This window comes from Corapipo altera, unplaced genomic scaffold (genome assembly GCF_003945725.1).
Source record: "Corapipo altera isolate COAL_440 unplaced genomic scaffold, ASM394572v1 0, whole genome shotgun sequence".
NCBI classification, from domain to species: domain Eukaryota; kingdom Metazoa; phylum Chordata; class Aves; order Passeriformes; family Pipridae; genus Corapipo; species Corapipo altera.
This window is the reverse complement of record NW_020884872.1, coordinates 77,237,243-77,255,271: the sequence shown is the minus strand read 5'-3', so window position 1 is coordinate 77,255,271 and position 18,029 is coordinate 77,237,243. Positions and strand designations below refer to the sequence as shown.

The following is an 18,029-nucleotide window of genomic DNA, read 5'->3' as shown; positions in this document are numbered from 1 at the left end:
TTTAAATGGACCTGCTGGTTTTATTCTTGTAAAGTATTGTTAAAAAGTGCTTTTAAAATTGTTCAGTTTATGCTGTATAGTGGTTGAAAATACTGTAAAAGATCTGTCAGGTTCTTTTAATGAATTCTTGAACACTGGAATTAATTAAGAAAAGAAGATAACTGGTTTTCTTAAAGTTTTACACTGCAGCACTTTCCTTAAGACACAAATTTTCCAAAAAAATATTACTTCATTTAATGTCATTAGGTTTGAGATTTTGTAGATGAGTCTCAAAAAGATTATTTAATAATTTCAGTAATTTTTGTCTGTCTCTTGGTGTATAATACTTTTTACTGTCTGTGTAAAAATATACATGGTTTAGAGTGATTCAATACTATGGTTGTCTATTTGTTCTAGTTAGTCTATTTCCCCTCTGAAGTCTATTGTACCCACAGTTTGAAATGTGTATGCCAAATAATCTTAATATTGCAGTATAGCACACCAAAGCCTTCCCTCAGTTTTTAGCAGTTAATGGGTATATGGAAGATGAATTATTAGTGTCTCATCGAGGCGGACACTGTAAGTTTTAAAAGTCACTTTATTTTACTCTTTTATGCTCCCTGTCTGTGGGCATTATTTGTTGATCAAAATTGGCTCCATATCTGCAACCAAGACTGATATTTTCGGGATTAAGGGATAGCTTCTCTGTCAAACATTATTAGTAGATAGAGAGGATACTTTGTTGATGGTGAGTATAAAAGGCCCATGCTGACAATGTCCCTGCCTGTTGGAATCAAATGACAAATGTGATCTGCAGCGCCATGTGGCTCAAAGCCCAGCAGAGACCTGAATGCAGAGTGAGTTTGCCTGCTTACTGTCTTCCAAATCTTAATAAATTACATAAATTGCTTATTTTTATTCCACTTCCTTGGAAGAATGCTGCACGAGGGGATGGTTTTAGGGTGAATGAAGCTGCAGCCTCACCAAGGAAAGCAGAATACCATTATTTTCATTTGGAGTTTCAAACCCAGCAAATCATCCACAAATCATCCACAGATTTTTCATGCATATCAGTGAGATTTTATTTTGAGATCATGTCATAAATCATGACTAGCACTTTCTAACTGATAAAAGATGTCACACTTGTATGAATATTTTTTCATAGTTTTTCTACTGGGTCTTTTTCAGGATGCTTGCCCTGAAACTACTTAAACTTTCATTTAGTTTGAAAAGGAGCTGTTAAGTTTCCAATCTACTTTGGCTGCTTTCCTGTAAGAAAAATAAGTTCCAAAAGAACTCTAATAGCCTACAAGAAAGCCTTTCACTTCTGTTTTATCCAGATATGGGGGGTTTTTCTTCATCTTTTACATATATGTTTAAATTTATGGATGAAGAGGGATTAAAATAATTTCTTTTGAAGATAAGGTTCATAAGAACTTTCTAGGAATGTATTTTGTGGACACCCAAAGCATGCTTATTTCTTTATCTTACATGCTATACCGAAATGCACCGTATTAACTGGAGCCTCGCTCCTATGAAGTGAGAGTTGGGATTGTTCAACCTGGGAAGAGAAGGCTCTAGAGAGACCTTAAAGCAGCCTTTCAGTACCTAAAGGTGTCCCACAAGAGAGCTGGTGAAGGACTTATTACAAGGGCATGTAGTGATAGGACAAGGGCTACTGAAAGAGAGTAGGCTTGGATTAGATATCTGGAAGAAATTCTTTACTGTGAGAGTGGTGAGATTCTGGAACAGGTTGCCCAGTGAAATTGTGAATGCCCCATCCCTGGAAGTGTTCAAGATCAAGCTGGGTGGGCTTTGAGCAAGCTAGTCTAGTGGAAGGTGTCCCTGCCTATGGCGGGAACCAGAAGATCTTTAAGGTCCCAACCCAAATAATTCTCTGATTCTGTGGTACAAATTATGTACTGTATTATGTATTGTTCTACAGGGAACATATAATAGCTCAAGTCTGAAAGCAGACCATGCCCTCAAGGAGGTGTGTATGGCATCATTTAGTAGTTGTGGCATAGTTGTCACTGATTTGGGTTATTCTGCCTTGCTTTATGTTGTGATTTCCCATTGCACCTAAAGCTTCATTACTTAAGGACCAATCTAAAGATACATGAAAATACATGGCTAGCACAATTTATTATACACATAGCTTTGGACTAATGTATAAATACCTTGCTTTTACTAGGTCAACACTTTAACTTTTTAAGTTGTATATTAAAATAAATAATAGACAGAAGTAATCATAGTACCAAGAACCGTGTAAGTCTAATAATTAAGACTCTTAGGACAATAAGGAGAGGTGTTGTACAGGCAGACATACACACTGCAATGAGTTTCAGCAAATAGCATAACTTCTTATTCCACTCCTCTCTTTTTGTATGTTTCCTTGAAGACTACACTCTAAATAAAGACTACAGTTTATGTTTGTCAAGCTGGAAATCCAAGCACCATGCTTGTTTATTTTTCTTATCAGTATAGGATGTCTTATACCTGCATATTGTAAGGATTTTGTTCTCATTTTGTCTGGTTTTCTGGTCTCCATTGAACAGAACTCTGACTGCCAGATGACCTCTAAACTGGTTGAAGCACTCCATCATGGAGAGTCACTTAATTTCCATAATAATTCTAATTCTAACTATAGGCATAAAGGAATTATCTCCATCACCTCTGAATATGAAACGTCTGTATAAAGAGACTATGGAAATTGAGCCCATCTTGATAATAATTTCTCCTGGTGCTGATCCTTCTCAAGAGTTGCAGGAACTTGCCAGTGTTGAAAGAAGTACTGAGTGCTACCATCAGGTCAGTCTTAGATAAGCATAATGATTAAAAAAATGCAATGTGTAAAATTTTACTGTAGTAATATCTGTTTTACCTTATTTTGCAAGGAAGTTAATATGTAAAAACATAGTTTAGTTTCTATGTGTTTGTTCTTACCTGTCTTGACATTAACTTCTCATTCCATTTGCAAAATTGGTTGGAGAAGAGAGACACAATTTGTCATCCTCACAGAAGCAGAATCCACATGATAGGCGTTCCTCCAACTTGGAGAAGGAAAAAATGAGAAGATAGATGGAAGAGAACAAAAGAGGCTGAGAATTGTTATACATGCTACAACATTATCTTTTTTTAGTGTGGAGTAATTGAAATATAAACGCACTAGACTAGACTTCATAATTTCCTCTGCTTATAGGACTTGCTTTTTTTTTTTCTTCAACTGAACAAGTAAATCAGATGTTCAGTGTTTGTGAATACTTCAGTATTTTGTGAAATTCTGTAAAATATTTTGAGAAATTTAACATCCTTGAAGGTTCCCAGTAACCCACTGGAAAAAGCCCTCAGCTCCTCGTCTGATCTTTCATAACTGGCCCTACTTTGAGCAGGAGATTGGACTAGACACCTTCCGGGATCCGTTCAAATCAAATTATTCTATGATAAAAGTAGTTTCCTAATATTCCCATTACACAGTAACAATATGCTTTATACCTTTCTATAAAAAATTGTTTCCTTCTGTCATTTGAAATATCTGGGGGGGGAAGTTGTTATCTAGACAATCACTGGTTAACACAGAAATGGAAAACGTCAAGTTTAATGTTGCTTTTAAATAGTCCTTGAAATTGTTCCTTTCCTAGAATATACACTGATGTGATATATTTTTCCCATCAAACTGTAAATATTAAGAACCTACTGCCAGCTTATCTAGCTGTGAACATTGCAGAATGCCTATTTCTTACTCTACCACGTGGATTTTTGTGTTTATCTGTAAATATTCTTTACATGTTGGACTTTTAAAATGTAGCACGGTATGGTATTCAATTAAGGAGTGGGACTCAAAGCTAAATAATCTGAAACGTGTCCTACTAATGAGAATATTGTGGGGTTTTCCTGCACTTTCTCATGTAATTTGAATAGAACATAAAAGATCAGATTTTTCTTCTCTCTTGAATTACTTCTCATATAGGATGAAGAACAGAGTGCTAAATTTGTCTACTACCTTATTGCTGATGATTTTCAATTATCTTCTTTTGGCTATTTTAAATTATTTCAAGATATATTAAGTTTTATTTAGGTAGAGGATAATAATGCCAAGACAAGGCTTTTCAGATTGGCTAAGACCACTTTATTTTCAACTTGTTTGGTTCAGGGTTTTTGTTATGTATAACTTCCGAATAGATTCTAAGGTAGAACTAATATGGTGCTATAAAACATGAAGAAAGGACTGTCTGTTAAACTATTCATATTTCCCAGTTGGAAAGAGACTAGCCTTAGTTTTTCACTCATCTCAATATAACTGAATGTTTCTCTTCAAAGGAAATACTCTTAACTTCCAGTCAGAAAAAACTTTGTTCTCATTTATCTCTTGTTTTTATTGTATCAGCAATTCTGCAGTAGTACAGTTTAGTCACTGATATTTAAATTACTTTTTGACTTCCCAGGGAATACCATTACTGTCACCAAAGGATGCATGTTTTTTGCCATAGAAAGACTAGGTAATGTTTTTTTTTAACAAACTCTGATTAGAGAAATTGCGAAGGAAAATTGTTTTCCTTAATCTTTTCTCTACTTTAGTAGCCTATCATGTTAGAGAAAATTCTACTTATCTTTAGCACTCCTTTTTTACATATGTACCCTAAATTGAAAACATGATTTTGTATTTAGCTGTTAAATGAGGTATGATAAGTTCTTGTTGCAACTGTGTCTGTCATTTCAGATTGCAATGGGCCAGGGCCAAGCTGACCTGGCTATTCAAACTCTAAAAGAATGTGCACGCAATGGAGAATGGCTCTGTTTAAAAAACCTGCATCTCGTTACATCTTGGCTTCCTGTGTTGGAAAAGGTGAGGGCAAATAGAGAAGAAGATATTGGAAACCAGACAAAATTCGTATGCAAAATTTCTGAAGCATTTTAGACATTTCCATGGTGATGTTTAAAAATACATCTTTGCAGTTTAAAAATACACCTTTGCGGTTTTCTCAGTCATGAATAAGGTAAACTGCTGCAGATCTAAGCAGCTCCTTTCTTTGTGTGAACATTTTCATACAGTGTACAGTATTTCTACCATGATGATTGGGAAAATGTTCCAGTTAGGACTTCTAGTACTTTATGTGATACTGACCATGTTTGCTGAACTATGAATCTATGTTTGCTTGAATTTAATTTCTTTTTCCCTTAGTTCTAGGACTTAATTTTTAGCAGTTCTTGTTTTTGTGAAGTATAGCTTGTGCCTGAGTTACTAAGAGGTTTTTGCTAATTTGAGATTAAAATGTCTATCTAATATTTTCTAGAAACACACTCTTCGTTATAGCATGTTAGATCATTAACTTGCTGGCCAGAAGTGATTTTATATGACACACTTTTCATGTATATCACTGTGAAATCCTCAAAAGAAATTAACCTTGCTGATTACAAAATTTCAGATCTTATAAGTATTAAAATATGGATATGTGTCAAGAGGTTCTTATTCTTTCCAAAAGAATGTAATACTGAATGTGTTAAACTTTCTGCTGAGCTTAATATAGACTGAGATTTGCTGATGGTTGACTCTACACATTCCCTTGTCTATTTTACATATCATTAACAAGTGTGAGGCTATGTAATTCCTATGCTTGAACATCATCTTAAGGGACTTCTGCATATTTATAATTCAGCTCCATCCAGGTACATAAATTTAGTTCTCACAATCTTTCAATTTAAGAAGATGAAATATATCTTCTGGTCAATGTGAACTTTATCAATAAGAAAATGATACCTTCACAGTTTACAGCTTCCCCCCATTAGCTGTCTTGTAGCCAAGCACAGAGTATCAGAGGATGCATACTGCAGATAATGATGCTTGAGCCAGCATGCGAATTCTCTTGTTTTCTTTTTCTAAAACTCCTGCTTCCAAGGCAGTGGATCATTATCAAATCTTGGTTTGGTTCCCATAACATCCTCATAGACAAGCTGATGAAATATGGACCCCAGTGTACCACAGTGAGGTAGATTGAAAACTGGCCTAGTTGTGTTACTTGAAGGGTTGTTGTCAACATCAAAAAATCCAGTCAGAGGCCAGTCATCAGTGTTGTGCTCTAGGCATTGGTACTGTGGCCAACATGGTTTAACATGTTAATTAATGGTATGAGTAATGGGACAAAGTGTATCCTCAGCAAGTAGAGATGATAAAGATTGGAGCAAACTATTGATGTAAGAGATGAGTGTGATTTCATCCAAAAGGACCTTAGTAGACTGGTGAAGTAGGCTAAGGAGATACCTCATGAAGTTCAGCAAAGGGAAATGCTAAGTGCTTCCTGTCAGAAGGAGTAGCTCCGGCCACCCAGTCAATCTGGGGACTAACTGGCTGAAAAGCAGTTTGGCAGAAAAGACCTGGGAGTCCTAGTGGGTAAGAAGGTGACATGAGCCAGCAAAGTGACCTTGCAGCAAAGAAGGTGACTGGCCTCCTGGGCTGTTATAGACAGAGCGTTGCCAGGGTCAAGGGAAGTGATCGTTCCCCTTTACTCGACACTGGTGAGATACATCTGGAGTTCTGTGTCCAGTGCTCAGCTACCCAGTACAAGAGAGACATGGGCATACTGGAGCCAGTTCAGTACAGGGTTAGGGTGATAAAGGAACTGGAGCATGTATCGTACAGGTGGAAACTGGGAGAGCTGGGACTGTTCAGCCTGGGAAAGAGAAGCCTCAGGAGAATCTTATTTAGTGTGTATTGGCTGATTGGAAAGAGTAAAGGAGACAGACGCAGACTCTTCTCAGTGGTGTCCCATTGCAAGACAAGAGGCTATGGACACAAATGAAAATACAGGAAATGCCATTTAAATAGATGATAAAACTTATTTTAATGTGAAGATGGTCAAACACAAACAGGTTGCCCAGGGAGGCTGCAGAGTCTTCATCCTTGGAGATACTGAAAACCTGACTGCATACAGGTCTGGACAACTTGTTGAATCTGGCTCTGCTTTGAGCAGAGAGTTGGACTAGGCAGGCTCCAGCAGTTCCCTCCAAGCTTCATGATTCCATTACTCTAGGTACCAATTATAGTTGTCATTTTGCAAAATATCTTGACAAGTAATGACTTTTCAGAATTTTTTTCTTTACTAAAAACACCAAAACCAAAATGATAACGATTATGCTTTAGAGATTATGAGAATGAATGGATTATGAAAAAATCTGTTGAGTTTTTTTGACCTATGTTTCTCCCAACACATGTACACAAAACTGTTGACATTGTTCTGAAGTCAATTGTCAGACAACTTTGATGTCTTCAATGGAAAATATGTCTGTTTCAGTGGCACCTAAAGCACCAGCAGTGTGTGTCTATATTCAGTAATTACATATTTTTGTGAAGCCTTTATATTTGAAATAACTTTTGACAATATTTCTCTCAGAACTCATTTTTCCTAATCTCAGTTTTCCATGAATCATGATAACATGAAGGGTTCATACAACAAACACTTGAAGAGAAAAAAATTAATATAGCTATACAGTTGTTGAAAGTCATTGAGATTTTTTGATATGCAGCCCACATTGCAAGCCTTCATCTTTTGAGATGCAGCCTTCTGGTGTTTTTGTACTTAAAAGAAGTAAAGAACTGCTATGTATTTTTATGCCCCTAATTTAGTATCGGGGGAAAGGTGCAAATATTTTGACACAGCTAGGATGAACTTCAAGTTTGAGCACAGCGATGACATAGAATGTGTGGAGACAACACATCTTGAACTGTAGTCTTTTGAATAACCTTGTATGTAAAAGCGACTGTAGATATTTTTAGATAAGCCTAACTTTCTAATCCAGGGTATTATAATTTTGTAAATACTGTTCTATATTATAAAAAAACCACCTCAAAACCTTTTTCAATATTTATCATCTTTTTAATAGGAACTGAATACATTACAGCCTCAACCAAACTTTCGTCTGTGGCTTACTACCGAAGTTCATCCAAAATTTACTCCGATTTTGCTTCAGTCAAGTCTGAAAATAACTTATGAAGTAAGATTTGTTTGGAAAGTTTTTATTAGATTTTTACATGAAACTAATCTAGATGTATAGTAAACTATATATTTAAATATAATAAGTGACTTTACCTTATATTTCAAAAAATGCTATGAATTTACCTTGAGAGATGAATTTTTTCCTAGATACTTTTTCCAATTGAAAGTTTGAACTGAAAATAAGTTTAAATAGTAGTTGTTCTGTCTTGTGCTCCAAATTCTTTTGTGCATTTAATCAGTGTTTCTTAAAAGCAACAACCTACACAGATGATATTACATGGATGGCAAACAAGGAATTTCTCCTTCTTGATGAACGTCCTCATCTGAAGATCACAGAATCTCACTTTCTTATTTTCCTTTTTGGCCCCATAGCTTTATATTTACTGGACCCTTTCAACAAAAATGGCTTTCCTGCTGTACAGCAGAACATACAGTTAAAGGCCTTTACTCAAAAGCAAAATTGAGACCTTTGCTTTTGAAATGGTTCAGTTTAAGGAATAACTGGGACCGTGTTCCTCCAACTGATTGGAAAGTAGTCTAATCATGAATGCACTGAAGCAGTAGTGTCCGTTATGGAAATAATTGATAGGAGTGCTACTAAATCTTCCATTCATTATGGAGTGTGGAGATTTTGCCTACAGCTAAACTGAGAAACTCTGACCTTTAGAGTCCAATGTTGCTGACTTTCAGCAATCCAAAACTGTTATAGTTTTATATTGACTACAGGTATTTTTAAGTTTCTGGAGTACCTTCTTGCTTATATTGAGCCCTTCAGTGGTACAGAAATTGCAAGACTGTGTAGGATCATCACATTTCTTTTCATCTAACTTCTGGAAGTTACTCATCCCACTATCTTTGGAATAATTGGAACTTTGAACAAATGCAATATTCTAAATCCTTTTGTTTTCTTTTCATTTTTAGTAAATATTTTGTTATCATGAAAGGACAATGATAGACAATGACTTGGTGAATGATATTTGATTATTATGTGGTTGTAGTATGTCCCTTAACTGTTACCGATCAAGATGCAGATATAAAAGAAAAAGTCAATTTACTACAGTATTTTGCTATTATTTTTCAGAAGTGTACATAAGCAGCATATGGAACTATGTTAATCTTATGGAAACGGAAACATTAACAACCATTTTTCAAAAAAAAGAACAAAGAACATTCTTAGAAATACAAAAGTGTAATTTAAATCTCTTTAAAATTTATGTTTGCCTTCACACTTGGAAATAATTTGAAAATGGCTGAGTATCCAGTAGTTTTTACTTTTAAGCACTGTAATTTCTGTTATTATATACACTTTAAATGGAGTTATTTCTAGTGGTTGTGAACGTTACCTACAACTTAATCAGAGAACCAGCATTTTATCATACATCTATACCATATCTGTATGCTAGTTAACAGAGTGAGGTGATGGCAAAAGGCAATTTGACACTCATCACAGAATTAATTGGTAGTTGAACTTTAAAATCAGAAGAAAAGTTGTATTTTTGAAAACAGTTTAATTTAGTTTATGCTTACATATTTTGATAGAGCGTTATTCTTTCGCTAAGTTCTTTTAGTGTGGTACAGTCCTGTCAGTTGGTCCTGGTTACAATTTCTTTCAGTATGCTGAAGTTATTTTCTGTATAGAATCATTCTATTATTAGGCCATTTCTTACAAACAAATATTTTTCTTGTTAAATTTTATTCTATTAAACACTCTTTGTCATTTCTCTAAGTTACAAATTTTAGGTTAGAATTTAAGAAAATAGCACATAAAAATACCAGGTTTTCTGTCTAGAACAGTGTCTTTCCTTCCGATGCAGGCACCTCCAGGCCTCAAAAAGAACCTCTTGCGAACGTATGAATCTTGGACACCAGAGCAAATTAATAAAAAGGGAAATTTGTCTCGAGCACAGTCTCTCTTTTGTTTAGCATGGTTTCACGCTGTATGTCAAGAAAGAAGAAACTTTATCCCTCAGGTAATATTTTATTTGCTACTTTTTAAAAAATTTACCCCATTTATTAGCTTCTGTACTTGGAAGTATTTTTCCTGTTGGGTCATGTTCAGAAATGAGAAAAATTTGGACACTTCTGGTGCCTACCTTCATTGTCTCTGAATTCATTGCAAAATAAGATCTTGGTAACCTCAATTCCTGTCTGTCTGAAAATTGTTCCTTCCTGCATGGGGTTATTTTGTGATTTGTGTACTAACTGATACTGATGAAGAAGTGAAGTCACATGGAAAAGATTCTGTGAATCCTGTTTGCTTGGGACAGGAAAAAGTATTATGGAAACACAGAATTGAATGGGAGATGAGAAAAGAGACACTTTGGTAGGAAGGAGGAGGTGACATTATCTACTCTTGCTATACACAAACCCTTCTCAGGGAGAAGGAAGAACAAGGGAAGGTATTAATTTCTTGTGAGGATTATAATGGTTTTCAGAGACTGTGATTTTTTTTCCTTAGACAAATTATTGTTTAAAGTAAACATTTATTCTGCAGATGCTTAAATTAAACTGACAGAAAAGCCTTAACCAGCAAACTGCTGTATGTTTTGTTTATTTAATTCTATTTAAACTAGGGATGAAATTACCCTGTCATCTGAAGGATTTGGTCTGGCATAGCCTGGAACATTAGAGAGTTTTTTGCTACTTTTGAGTTTGTGATTTGTAAGGTTGTTTGCCTGTTGCAGTAGAAGGCTTTTGAATATGGTGTTAAAGAGTACAATAGGTAAAAATATTTAAAGTACTAAACTGACACATGAATTTTCCTTTGTCTTTGTTCAAATTCATGTTCATTTAGCACCAATTTTTCAAGTAACACAAGATAGGATTACTGCTTTCTCTTTAATTCTTCTGTAATTACACTTGTCTCATGTGCAAACAGTGATGGTTTTTCTAACATTGATGGACTGCAGTTAATCTCAGGTAGAAGCTTTTGTATTTTGTAATGAATTTTTGGGATCTGTAAAAAAAACTCCAATATGAACACTGTTGAGCAGTGACCTTCTGGATGACTGGCTGATAGTTATTTAGGATCTGTGGAGCAGCCACAATCTTGACCTGAGACTTTATCCACCTCACTGAATGTGTAAGTTGTCTGACACGTTTGTGCACTTCACGTCATTAGTCATATGCACATGTTGCTATGATACGATCCATATGCAAAGGTACAACCATAAGGAGATACAACAATAGGACATACCTTTGAGATCTGTATTTCCTAAATTCTGTATCATGTATCAATATTTATTCATACTTATCCATTTATAATGAAAGCTTTTTATGACAATTACATACACACTACACATTACTGGTACATAAAGAGTAGTGCCACCAAGAACAGAAAGGAGGTACAAACTGCAAATGATTAAAATATGCGTATGACAGCCAGCATTTTCACTGTAATAGTAGCAGTAATTGCTTTTCTCATAATTTTTTTAGTCAGAAATGAAGTGACGTGAATTAAGGAATAAGACGATGAATGTATAGTAAAGACTCTGAAGAATCAGTCCTATTTATGAAAATCCTTTCTATATCCTGAAATACTGAAAGACCCTCAGAAATAAAATCATAATTCAATGAAGGATCTAGTCACAGAAACTTTTAGTTGAAGTAAATAATGTTAGGAAATAAAATAAAAAGTTTACATTCTTCATACTCGATGGATTCTGTTTTGTGTAAGTATGTAAAACTAAATGCAGTGGTAGAACTAATGTTTAAAAATGAATGTTTCAAAAATTGCACTTTAGAGGGCACAGATTGTTTCCTTTTCATTCAGTATTTAGTATTATACAGCATTCAGTAATCACATAATACTGGTATTTTACTTCATGATTATCATTGTGTGACTAATTAAATTATTTGGGTTTCTTTTAATGATAGGGTTGGACCAAGTTTTATGAATTTTCTTTATCTGATCTCCGTGCTGGTTTTGACATTATTGACACACTTTTTGAGGGTAAGTCACGTCTTAGAGAAAGTCCCATTAGTAGGGGTGTTGCATGGAGAGTTTTATCTTTCTACAATGTTCAGATAAGAGTGGAGATGCTGCAGAGCTCATCAAAAGTGAGCAAAGCTAGAAACATCACAAATCCATTTCTCGGTAAACCAATAGTTTCTTGGTGCCCAAGAAGTATTCTGCTCAACTTCTTGAGTGCAGAGGAACAAACAGGAAATACAAAGCTGCCTGTAAGATGGAATCTTGCGTCTCCATTCGTTCCCGGTATGAACTCCCTGTATATTGAATAAATGAATTGAAAATGAATTGAATATGAATGAATTCTTCATATTGAAACTCAATATTAGATGGAGCCCACTTTATTGTTCTATTAAGTAGTGTAGGAATTTCTTAATATTAGTTATTTTGGTAAAGGTAATTTTTTTTAAAATCTTTGATTTTGTTAATTTCAAAGTAAAGGTAGGAACTGATGTTTAGAGCTAATTTATGATCATTGACTTAAATGGGATATATGGATTATTAGTACTTCAGAAGTTAGAGCTCAGTTACACAGACTTGAAACATACAGTGGTGTAAAGAGATTGAATCATTAACTAATCAATAATCATTAATCTAATCATCATTATTGCATTTCTTATGAAAGAATGATTGAAGTATTAGGAGACAACAGTTACCACCAATAAACCCCCTCTTCAAGTAATTGCCACTTCCTTTTTTCAAGGGACTTTAGTAAGTACCTTTCTAATCAAGCTTTTACCTGCATATGAAAGCAATGGGATATAAGTAGATCATTGTCCCATGTAGTTATTTTGGAGAACTGTGACAGAATGGAGGAAAAATAAGATATTTTGAATTTGTGGGTTATAGCTAAGCCAGAATAATCTATTGCAACATCAATCTGGCCAGGAAATTACTAGTAACATGCTTAACTTTATGTGTTATGTTGTGTGATTTATAATGGTTTGCAAAGTATCTAGCCTGGACCGTTTTTTGTTTGAAAGATGACATTTCGAGTAATCTTACCTATTTTGAGCATGGTCTGCTTTTGATTTAATCAGTTAGTTTATTTTATGAGATCAGATGGTACCATCATACAAAACGGTGTATAAATTTTTATGACAAAGTAGCACGTAATTAAAGTTTTAATAGCATAATTTCTGAAATGCTTGTAACTAATGAATATAACCAATTGATTCAAAAAGCACTTCAAGACTTAGGTTATATTTCTAATAATTCATTTTGAAATACAGTAAGTGTTCATTTTATCAATGACAGGTATTTACAAACTCATCCAACTTTCTGCAACTTTTACTATTTTATAATATAGAAAAAAAATTTGAAATTAATTATTTGATGTGTTCATGTCTCTTATTTTGCTAAAGAACTGCGGTGACAAGAAGAAATGCTTATAATGCAATGCTATCCAGTGCTATAAAACTAATAATAATTAATTAATTGATAGGTTTCAAAGATTTCCAGTGGGAATTTGTTCATGGCTTGTTTGAAAATGCAATTTATGGAGGCCGTGTAGATAATTACTTCGATATGAGGATTCTTCGGTCCTACTTGAAGCAACTTTTCAATTCACGAGTCATTGGCAGTTTAAATGCTAGAGGCAAGAAGATGACTAGTTTCCCATGTTCGATCTCTCTACCGAATTCCTGCAGTATTTTGGTAGGTAGGCATCTTCTCTCACCTAGTAAATAATTTATTTTCAGGAATTATTTTTGAAATACTTCCACAAAGGCAACCAGAGTTACAATCCAAAGGATACCTCTATTTCTTCAGGTCTTCTTTTGTGTGGAGCACTAACCCTTAAGTGCTCATTCACTGTTCTTTTTTATGGTTTGTGATTGGACCGTGGTGCAGAGCAGCATAGCTATGAAGAATTGAGTATAAAAGAAATTGGGTCCATTTATGAAAAAGAAGGATATAATTACATTTTTATTTAATTAGTATAATAACAGTAGTTTTGTAAAGACTGCCAAACATTCCTACAACTTCTGGATGAAATAGGAAAATCTAAATATATCTTCATATTTCCAAAATATATCAATATTCTGACATAATCTGCTGACATGCCGTGGAGGGTGTATGACATTTTATTTGGTGATAAATATGGATTCTGATTCTTCTTTAGTATTCCTTTAGCATAAATGAGAGGGAATTCCTCAGTCTAAAGAACTGAACTCTCCCTATGCTTTCATATACTATTATTGTTACTACTATGATTAAGATTCATTTGCATTTTAATTTAGGACTCAATCATAGACCTCTAATATGAGTTGATGTAAACAAAATTATCCCAGTTAAAGTAAATTGCTGTCATTGACATTCTCTACCTGGCTTCTGACTGTTTGGGTTTGGGGTTTGGTTTTTGGCTTTTTGTTTCGTTTTTTGGTTGGTTGGTTGGTTTTTTTGTTTGTTTTCTTTTTTTTTACTCTAATATGACCGAAGCTGATCTCTCTTCTTGTAGATAACATGGTCAAGTAGATGAATCTTTTTTCTACCTTACACTGCATTTAATATCTCTTGATTTCTTATATGATTATTTATGTAAGAATTTATAGTTCTGTATCTTCAGTACTTTTCTGCAAGAAGTTTTGATTAGTAGGATGTAACTAAAAAAAAAAGCTAAGTTTGTTTCCTTAAATTATTTGCAATGATATATCTTACTAAGTTAGTGTTCCCTCAGTGTTTGGTTTAGAGGTCTGCTCCTGTTGTTACTTCTGAAGTGAGATTCCATGTTAAACTAGCACATGCTCCTGCAAGCAAAGACAAAATGCACATGGCAAAACGCAAGAGGATGCAGCCAGACTTTCAAATAGTAAATATTTTTGCCCTTAAATCACAATAAGAGAGATGTCCAGCACTATTAGTCTACCTTAGGCTGAAAAGCCTCTTTCTCTTTTGTGCAAGAGGGCATCTCTAGTGACTCTTAGATTATAATCACTATTGATGCTATTCTGCATCTCCATATTATGCAAGCCTATTTTTATGGAAATTATTTTACTTTCTTTGAGTGATAATATCTTCATAGATTTAAATAGAAGTGAGTGCTCTTAATTTTATAAATATGTATTATACTTTTCTTAGAATTCCAGATGGGGATTTTTTTTTTTTTTTAATTTTGTCATTAATCTTACTTTTAAGTTTTCAATAGAAGTATTGTAACTACTTTTCAAGGACTGTCTTGGCATATTTTTCTTTTCAGTTAATACCATCACTGTAATCAGAACTGCTTTTTGCTCTTTTAGAGTGGAAATGCTGTATAAAAGAAGATAGTTTTTGATAAATAAAATGAAGAAATCTGTAAATAAGATTACCAACATATCTCGTGTCTTGTATACTTATTTTAATCTTCGTGTTATGCAGTGCACCTAATGAAATTCTTTTCAGCATACACTGTTAGTTTTCATGAGCTGAATAAAAAGTTCCCCTAGTTATGTCTATTCTTTTCTTCTAATGCAGGATTATCGCAATATTATTGAAAGCCTTCCAGAAGATGATAAACCTGACTTTTTTGGCTTGCCAGCTAATATTGCTCGTTCATCACAGCGCATGATCAGTTCCCAGGTAAAATTAGCATTTTTCATTGGTCTCTAAATATTTTCTGCAGCTAGTATAAGCTCGAGAACCCAACCACCTGTTCGTAAATGTGCTTCCGTAAGAAAGTTGGAGTAAATGGATGGGATTTTTTTGATATATTGACATTTATCTGTAGAATATTTTAATATAGTAACAGTTAATCTTTAGTTACAAGAATCTAGAACTTAAATAAACAAATAGTTATTGAGAAAGTTTCCAATAATACGATTCAGTTCACAATGAAGAGTGACGCGATAGTTTTACACATTAAATAGGGGTAATATTTATGCTTTTTCTGAAAGAGAAATTCTGAAGAATTCTTTCAGTAGTCAAAAAATTCCATCTTTACAATTAGGAATATGATTTTCTTAAAAAAAGTTGTTCTCACTGGAGAATAGCTACTTAGGCATGTCATAAGGAAATTCTCAACATAATGAAAAGGAAGTTTGAAGGTGTTTGATGGTAATAATTTAAAAATTCACTGATATTAAATATTTCCATTATTGATTTAACTGTCACATGTGGCAGATGGCTATATCATAGTAAAGAGTTCTCAGCTGTCATTTAATTTCAGTCTAGTCCAGATTTGAGTATATATTTAGTACATGAGAATGCACTAATCTTAGTGCTGGAATAATGGGCAATGGTTAAAGATTTTTCACCTCTTTATTTTAGAGTTCTATGTAGAAACTGCATCTTGGGTGAGTGACATGGATCAACATTATCCTGGGTACTGTTAAGGAAACAACTGGGGCAGTTTTCCTTCTCACCCTTTGGGAAGCCCAAAAATACTGACTGTCCCTTGTTCTTGTCATAATTTCTGTTTTGTCAGTCTAAGAAAGAAAAAGATGGAGTGATCTGAATTCCATATGTCTTTATCGTCAGTATAGTTTTTGATTTGTTGGACAAAACTTTTCATTGCTAGTATTGCATCACTTCTCTTAGGTGTCAATGCAGTTGCCTAAAGATTGGTATCTCATATAGTCTGGATATGCTCTAGTGTATTTAAGACATTTACAAGGAACTGCCAAATACAACACAGGATCCAAGTGAATACATGTTCTACTGGTCCAGTGACTGGAACTCAGGACAAAATGGCACTAGAAGCCAGTATTCAAGCAACTTGATTCCCACTGCTTGTGCACTCAGATCCAGTAAAGTATGGATCTGGAGATCCTTAAATTCTTTGTTCTATATTTTTCTTTCATTGCTTCAGTGAAGTCTAGATGAGAGCACATGATTACTGTATTAGTAAAGTACCAGTCTTTTAATTATTCATTAGCATAGTTTGTTTGACTGGTAATAAATTAGTTTTGTCAGCTAACATGAAATTTGATTGAATTGAGATTCTTACATCAGAGCTGTGAAGTGAACTGGTCTGTAATTCGTGGCTCTCTTTAATTTTCTGTACAGCCCTAGCATCCTGTCTTAAGTAAGGATAAGTTATAGGGGGGAAAATTAAATCATAAAATACCAGGTTGGAAGAGATCTCAAGGATCATCTGGTCCAACCTTTCTTGGCAAAATCAGTTGGAATTTCCCTATAATTGGAATTTCCTATAATTTCAAGACTTAGAATAACAATTTTTTAAAAAAGTATCAAATTGTTTGCTCACACTCGCCTAAAAAAGGGCTCCAAGCAGAAATTTCTTATTAGTATAAGACCTTTGATCTTTTAAAAAAAAAATAAAATTGCCTTTGAGTATTGCATTTGTTGACTATCAAATACAGTACTGATAAATTTGTTTAAATATATTTGTTTACTTAAATTCATAGCTGTATTGTCAAACTATTTTTTTAGGACATGAAACAATAAAGCTAAAATCAGTAGGATGAGGGTGCATAGGGTAATAGACTGAACTCAGAAATGTATCTTTTACAAAGCTAAAAATGCACTAAGATTCAACATAGGTGTATTTGGTGTTGCCATAAAGTCATTTATATAAACGTCAATTTAAATGCTTTTGTTTCTGTCAGTTACACTGTACACTGCTGATTATTTTATTTATTTCAGCTGTGCTTACTTGTTAAAAGTTGCAGGTGTTAAAAAATGTTAGTATTTGAAAATAAATCCATAGTTAACCTCCACAAAATCAGAACAGATTCAGAGTTCCTGTGTGAAAGGAAATAGGTAAGGAGCATATGTACATGGAAACTCACACTCTACTGGTCTGTCACAGCATTAATTTTAACGTATAAATTATGGATTATAATCTTCAAAAAGTGAGACTGTTGTAGTTACAATCTTATGAGATGATATTTTTGTCATGTGAGAGATTTTGTCATCCTTCCAATAATAGTTTGTGGTACTTCTTTAGGTCTTAGGCAATGTAAGTAACAGAAACGTGAGATTTCCTTTAAATTGTGCTTCTACCTAACTGTGAATCCTACTCCCATTACATTTCTGACAGTTTGGCAGCTGTCTTAGATCCACAGGTGATCCCATGGTTCACAATGTGAAATCGAATGATTGCTTTCTAACAGGAGTGTTTATCAGAAATCCATTACAAAGCTAAAGCA

At 34.1% G+C, this 18,029-nt stretch overlaps 1 protein-coding gene across 2 annotated transcripts in view; it reads left to right on the top strand.

Annotated features, from left to right (window-relative positions):
- Positions 1–18,029, top strand: part of DYNC2H1 (dynein cytoplasmic 2 heavy chain 1) — a 160,226-nt gene that overhangs the window by 86,201 nt on the left and 55,996 nt on the right. For both annotated transcript variants that reach the window (XM_027636185.1, XM_027636100.1), the window contains exons 76-82: positions 2,630–2,790; positions 4,700–4,825; positions 7,858–7,968; positions 9,785–9,940; positions 11,847–11,922; positions 13,385–13,596; positions 15,394–15,498. In XM_027636185.1, coding sequence (XP_027491986.1) covers positions 2,630–2,790; positions 4,700–4,825; positions 7,858–7,968; positions 9,785–9,940; positions 11,847–11,922; positions 13,385–13,596; positions 15,394–15,498 — 947 coding nt within the window. The remainder of the gene's footprint in view (positions 1–2,629; positions 2,791–4,699; positions 4,826–7,857; positions 7,969–9,784; positions 9,941–11,846; positions 11,923–13,384; positions 13,597–15,393; positions 15,499–18,029) is intronic.